General features: G+C 43.6%; 1 protein-coding gene across 1 annotated transcript in view; it reads right to left on the reverse strand.

Annotated features, from left to right (window-relative positions):
- Positions 1-501: 501 nt before the first annotated feature.
- The window catches only part of Cfap20 (cilia and flagella associated protein 20), a 13,497-nt gene continuing 6,730 nt past the window's right edge, over positions 502-7,268 (reverse strand). The window contains exons 2-6 of the mRNA XM_055620723.1: positions 4,693-4,772; positions 3,185-3,296; positions 2,462-2,650; positions 1,378-1,488; positions 502-933 (exon numbers count right to left, since the gene is read on the reverse strand). Coding sequence (XP_055476698.1) covers positions 928-933; positions 1,378-1,488; positions 2,462-2,650; positions 3,185-3,296; positions 4,693-4,772 — 498 coding nt within the window. The 3' untranslated portion in view covers positions 502-927. The remainder of the gene's footprint in view (positions 934-1,377; positions 1,489-2,461; positions 2,651-3,184; positions 3,297-4,692; positions 4,773-7,268) is intronic.

Genomic DNA, 7,268 nt, shown 5'->3' on the forward strand with positions numbered 1-7,268 from the left:
CAGGTGAGCCTGGTCTAGTGAGTTATATGGCAGACAGTGGAGGGAGACCTTTTCTCAAACCAAAAAACCCAAACAAACAAACAGCAGCAGCAACAAGAGTTCCACGACAAACTTAACTACTTGTGCCTAACCAAACAAAGCTGTGGCCTCAAGGCCATTCCATGGACTATAGGAATGCAAGAAGGGATCTGGCAAGTTCTTCATCTGAGGACCTGCTCCAGATCGGGAGACTCTAACCGAGAACCACGAAGGGCTCCATGGCACCTTCAAAGGTGTGTAAGAACAACTTAGGTTAGGTGTCATTTTGTGTTGAGCTTAACTCACCGCCCCCCACCACCATTAGGCGGCTTTCCTGGTGACACCCTGGCTATATTCTTTCTCCTAGCTCATCCGGAAGTCTGTCCAGCCTGTGCATACAGGCCTGCTGTTGCACTGCAAATGGCTGTACTGTCATAGCAAAGAGGAAAGAGAAACCAGCCATACAAAGAAGTCAAGTAGAGATAAATTTATAAACCAAGAATATAGCATTTTATTCATTTCCAGATTATGCATATTACACAACATATACATATATTTAGGGAATATATAAAAGAAAGAATAAACTATAGGAAGAAATATTGGTCTGGTCTGCCTTGTAGGATGTCTTTACTTCTGTGCATTTGTCGCGTGTGTCTCTCACATGCCAGGGCAGGCAGCACAGGAAACCCCAGCACTTGTGTGTCACTCAAAGCTCTGCTTTGCTCCACTGAACTTAGAATGCAAGTAACAGAACTGTGGCATGGTCACTGGTGTCCTCGACAAGGACATGAAGTAGTAAGTGAGCCATAGCACAGTTGATTATTTAAATGTTTTTGCATCGTCTCCATGTAGTTTCCTTTTTAAACTAAGAGTCATGTCCAGAGTCTGTCCCCCTTAGTTGCCATCCAGTTATTGCTGAAGGAGAAAAGCAGAAAAGAGCAATCAGCTTCAGCTATTAGAAAATTCAAGGTCGGTGCCACAGTCTCCTATTTCTGGTGATACCCTAGTGGACACTGGGCCACGGGGACACAAACATGGCTAGAATAGGCATACATGCAGTACACTGCTTGCTTTGAGGCTGACAAAGGATCAGATGGAGGGCATTCTTCCAAGAGCTGCGAGCAGGAAATGAGCCCTGATAGGAAGGGAGATGCACTGTGGTGGGGGAGGCAGCAGCAACAAAACAGTCCACAGCTCATCTCTCACTTGGGGCTGCCATGCTGGAAGGAGGGCTGTGAGGTGACGGTCCTCCAGTGACAACCCAGGCAGGCTAGCAGCCCACCTTTTGGTCAAGGGCATGTCCTAGGTCATGGCTCCCCACGCCCACGCTCCTGGCTTCCTTAAGGAAGGATGTCTTACTTTGGCCTTGTTCTGAACTGGGAGATACAGTTTGAACTCTGCTGGCAGCTCATCTTCTGAGTAGAGTCTGTCTGAGAAGTAAACCCTTCGGATACGACAGTTTGCATGGATCTACGGAGACAAGACTCATTTAGACAGGCTAAACAGAACTGTTTCCTCTTCTTCTGATTCGCCCAGAAGCCCTCTTATGGTACTCCCATTAGCAAACTGGCTTTTCTTTGGGGTGGATTCCAATAAAAGGGAAATTCAGGGCTGGAGAGATGGCTCATTGGTTAAGATAACTTGTTCTTGCAGAGAGAGGACCTGGGTTAGAGTCCCAGCATCCACACTATGGCTTACAACTATCTGTAACTCCAGTTTTAGAGGATCTGATGCCTTCTTCTGACCTCCTCAGGTACCAGACATACAAGTGGTACACATATATACATACATATATACAGGTAAAATATCATATACTAAAATAATCTAAAAAAACCTCAAAGGGCCAGAGAGTTGGCTCAGTGGTAAGAACACTAGCTGTTCTTGCAAAGGATCCAGATTCATTTCCTGGCACCCACACGGTAGCTCAAACAACCTCTAACTCCGGGGAATGTTTTCTGGGTTCCAATGGCTTTTTCTGGCTTTCTAGAGCACCAGACATGAACATGGGGCACAGATGTACTTGTAGGCAAAACATTCATACACACAAAACAAATTTTTAAAAATTTAGGGGGATAAAGAGGATTTTGCAGCTGGGCATGGTGGCGCACACCTGAAATTCCAGCACTCAGGGAGGCAGAGGCAGGTAAATCTCTGTGAGTTGGAGGGCAGCCTGGTCTACAAAGCGAGTCCAGGACAGTCAAGGCTACATAGAGAAATCTTGTCTCGGAAAACGAAACAGAAAAGGATTTTGCTTGTAGAATTTACCTTATGTTTGAGTAGACCTCAGATTATTTTCTGGATTTTTTTGAGACCAAAATCCCTTGGATGGTGCCTTGGGAACTTTGGGTAGAAGCCCCACGTTGTTCTCCCACAGGGACCTTAAGCCAGCCATCGTGTGTTCAAAAGCCCTAGCGTGGGGCTCCATCCGTGGAAGGTGCGGTACCTGTACTCTCAGGGTCTCGATGTAGTTTGTGCCATATGCCCGACGGGTGAAATCGGACAAGTTGAACTGAATCTGGTTCCAGCCATCATCCAGCCTCATGGGCATGGTACAGATGAAGGGCTTGACGCGAGTGGTACTCTGGTAGTTACTTGCTCGAAACCGCCGACGAACATTTTTGTCATCTAGCACCTGCAGCACGCAGGGGAGGGCCACACTAGTTCTCTGTTCTCAGGCTCAGAGGAACCGTTAAGAAAAGACTGTGAGACTCCACTTCCTGATTCCCAAGGCCAAACCCCAGGGAGAATAAACAGGCCAGAGACAGATCACAACTGCTCACAGATGGTCTACAAGTAGCAAGTTTATCTTATTTGTTGTCAAGACAACATAGCAGCTGCTATGACATATGACATAGCTAGCAGGCTCTCAGACCATACAGTGATTTCATATTTCTTCCCTCTAAAATACTAGGTACTAGTATTTTAAGATACTAAAACAAAGCAGTAACTCAATATTAAATATTTACTCCCCAAATGGACATGTTACTCTTTAAGCTTTAAAATCTTGTAAGTATTGATTTGACTTTTCTGGGTGCTATTTTTTTCAAAACCCCATGTTAAAACCGGTTTTGAACTCTCTAATGAGAGCTGCACTGAACTTTACAGAGGCGAAAAAGAGCACACGAGGGATAACCTGCAGTCTGGGGTCATGTGCTCCTGCACTCACCTGTACCTCAAAGGTAAAATACTTCTTCAGGTTCTTGATGATCATAACAAGGAATGGCAGTTTGATTCCCAGCGTCTTCTTAGGGTCTGCCGGACAGGTGATGTATGTGGTGCTGCCGGCAGAACCAGGGAATAGATTACTTGTCTTTCTTCCTTTGTGTGTACACAAAACCACATGGTCCAAAACTAAAAACTAGCAAACCGATCTAAGGGACTTAACGATGACCTAACAGTTCAGTTAGTGAAATTTTATAAAATGTCAGGGCTGGTATAATAGATCAGTAAAGGAACCTGCTGCTAAACGTGGTGATCAGTTTGATCCCTGGAACCACATGGCAGGAGGAAAGAGCTCTAATCTCCAAACACAGACCATGGAATGAGCACCACTCTCGATTCCCCATATATATACAAAGTAAGTAAAATAAAAACTTAAAATGTCAAGTGTGGTGAACTGCAGGACTGTTGGCCAGGAGATCAAGGGCAGCTTGGGCAATATAAAAAGAACTTACCGTAAGAAAAAACCAAAGTCAGTTAGGTGTGCTGGTGTACCACCTCTTTTTTTTTTTTTTTAAAGATTTCTTTATAATTTATACAATATTGTGTCTGCGTGTGCAGAAAAGGGCACCAGATCTCATACACGGTTATGAGCCTCCACATGGTTGCTAGGAATTGAACTCAGAACCTTTCAATGAACAGCCAGTGTTCTTAACCTCTGAGCCATCTCTCCAGCCCTGACACTGCACATCTTTAAACCTAGCACTTGAACGGCAGAGGCAGGCGGATCTCTGTGAGGCCAGCCTGGTCCACATAGTGAGTTTGAGGAAGAGCTACATAGTGAGACCCTGTCTTGAAAGAAACCAGAAACCAAAAACCAAAAATAAACAAGCAAACAAAAAAACCCAAACTGGGTCTGGCGAGATGGCTCGGCAGTTGGGAACACTGGCTGCTCACAACTGTCTGTAACTCCAGTTCCAGGGGATCTGACATCCTCACACAGACATACAGGTATACATACACTGATGCACATAAAATAAACAAAACTTAAAAAGCAAAAAACAAACAACAACAACAAAACCCCCTAAGCTTAAGTCAAACAATAAAGTATCTGAAAAACAAAGCCTAGGAAGTTCTGCAGTAAAAGAAAACTTTAATTCTTGTCTAAGGTAAACATGAAATGATAGATCAAAAAACTGGGGCATAAAAACCACCACAGCTACAGCTGAGTGGTCAGAACAGCTCTTCTATCCTCTGGTTGAACAGCAATTACACAGCTAACTGCTTTCTAAACGAGGCATGGTTCTAAGGGCGCTAACTTCGAACTAACCCTTCAGGATATACCCCAATTTTGCAGACGAGGAAACTAAAGCTGGAATAAAGCAAATTGCCTAAAATAAGCTATAAGCAGTGTAGGGAACCCACAACAGCCTGATTGTACGACCTGTTCTGTTAACACTGTAGTGCCCTGCCCTTCTGATAAAGAAGGTCTAGAGAACAGAGCTGGTGACCTACCTGACATTTGTCCCTTCAATCTCTAGCACCAGGGACTGGATGTCATTGTCAGTGATTCTTTTGATATGGCCATTCCGTACCTATAAGGAAGAAAATTCGTCAGTGTTGCAGTTTATGGCAACAGCCTTATAAAAACTTTGAAGGTTGAATGAGTCCACTTGAGGAAAAATGGTTCAAGGCACATGACATACAAGCTGGCAACAACAGTTCAAAGCCTATGTATAAGGCAGTATGCTATTCTCTCTACCTGGCATTTGGAATAAATTACCTCCTGATTTAGGTTCAGCTAATTAACATTTACTCTCTACTCCAGTAACAGCAAAGTTCATACATATTATTATTCAAACCCCCCCCCCCCCAGCAGCAGCAGCAGCAACAACAAAACGTAAGGTAAAGTGGCAAGAGTCCCATTCACAGTATGAATGTGGTACCCAAGGACTGTAAATGGCAGGGCCAATAGGACACTGGGTTTCCTAGACCTTCCGCTAACCATAGCTTCTTTGTCCACATGATTAATAAACTACTGTCTTTCGGGCATGATGGTGCATGCCTTTAATCCCGGCATTCAGAGACAGAGGTAGGTGGATCATTGTGAATTAGAGGCCAGCTGGTTTATATAGTGAGTTCCAAGACAGCCAAGGCTATGTAGAGAGACCCTGTCTCAAACACAAAAATACAGACAAAAGGTCACTGGTCACGAGGAAAGAAGGTTCCAGGTGAGGAGTAAAAGCAGTATTCCCAGCCTCGCCTGTCACGGCACACCTCTAACCACTAGTAGGCTAAGGTAAGAGATCTCTGTGATTTGCAGGGCAGCCTGGGCTACACAAAGATCTTGTCTCATAGAAAAAGTGTGTCCCTTGAGTTCATTCCTACTTTTTCCTTTACCTTCTTTTATAGAATTTTACACCTTTCTCAAGGATGAGTTCAGGTTCTTTCTATACATGTATATATATATTCCTTTTCAGCCAAGTGATCTCTCTCTTTTCTGATCTTCTTTCTTGGTTTATGTTGTTTAAAGGGCATACTTTAGCACTTCATACATATACATATTTATTATACAGAATATAAGGAGGAACCCACATTAAATATGAATTCCTTTTCTCAAAGCAATTAGAAACAATCAAGCATTCTGAGCACTACACCCAGAAGCAGTTAATATGCACAGGTCACGGGGCTGAATGGTCTAACACTAAAAGACCAATCAGGTGTAGGAGAGGCTACAGGAAGAAGAAAACATGCCTTATGGGTACTATGAAAATGGCAGTGTGGCTGCATAATCAATGACTCAACCTCAATGACTAAAGCTCCTTGCTCATTAATCAGTCTGCTGATTACAATTTTATTTTCTATTAATTTACATATAGGGAGAGGGCACTGTGGGTCTGACAATACTTTCCAACACAGACTATTAAAAACACTGCTCTAGGGCTGGAGAGATGGCTCAGAGGTTAAGAACATTGGCTGTTCTTCCAAAGGTCCTGAGTTTAATTCCCAGGAACCACATGGCAGCTCACAACCATCCATAGTGAGATCTGGTGCCCTCTTCTGGTGTGCAGGCAGAATACTATAAAAAATGACTAAACCTTTAAAAAAAAATAGAACATAAAAGCACTGCTCTGTGCTTTACCATCAGTATGCTCTATCACTGATCCAATCTACCTTCACTTGTGTGGTGTTGCCCAGGTGACATCTGTGAAGCTCAGCCAGCAACAGGATCAAGTGTTATTCACCCTTAAGATCCTCTTCAGTGCTCAGCTCTGTGTGAGCTAAGTATTCAAATATGTGCTGACTCTGGAATCTGTCACCCTAAGAGTTGGGACATCTGAATAGGTTCAAGAAGGGTTTTAAACATTCCTGGATAACATATCGACAGTGGACTATTATAGGAAGCTGAGATCACGGGAGTGTCACAAAGCACGTGAAACTAATGGCATAAAGAATGCTTCTTACAAATCACCCTTTGGTGTCATTTTCAGGCACAGAACGCTGGGCTAGATGGGCCTCCCATCTCGTCCAATGGAGCAGTTCTTGAGTTGTCAAGATACAAATGTCACATTGAAATGCTTCTCAAACAAAGCTGGCCACACTCAGTGCCCTCCTGCTTTCAGCTCTGGGCTACTTTCCAAAAGAGATTAAGAGCACAAAGGCTCAAGTCTGTAGAGCATGCCAGCACTGCCCACCTCCTTCCCCAACGCTCCCAACCAAAGTAGCAATATTTCTACTGTATTTTCTATGGAAAATCAGGCAACTTGTTGAAGGAAGAATCTGTTAAGAATTATTTCCAAATAATACGCTAAAGCTCCACTGATAAGAGCTGGGAACATTCCAACAAGACCCAATATTAATTTTACAACACACCACTAGTTACTACAAATAACGTACACAATTCCTTCTTAAAAAGGTAGCTACAATGGCAGTGAAATTCAAGGGACTAAGAAGTAACCAGGGTCTCAAGTCTACTCTGGTTAAAGTAGATAGGTGTTGCTATTCATCCACCACTGTCTGAAACCATGCCTCAATCCTGACATTTCCGAAAAGCTCTCCATCCAGAGTCAACAAGCGATCTTCCAGCAGGA

Source organism: Psammomys obesus, unplaced genomic scaffold (assembly GCF_907164565.1).
Source record: "Psammomys obesus unplaced genomic scaffold, mPsaObe1.curated_primary_1811, whole genome shotgun sequence".
Lineage (NCBI taxonomy): Eukaryota > Metazoa > Chordata > Mammalia > Rodentia > Muridae > Psammomys > Psammomys obesus.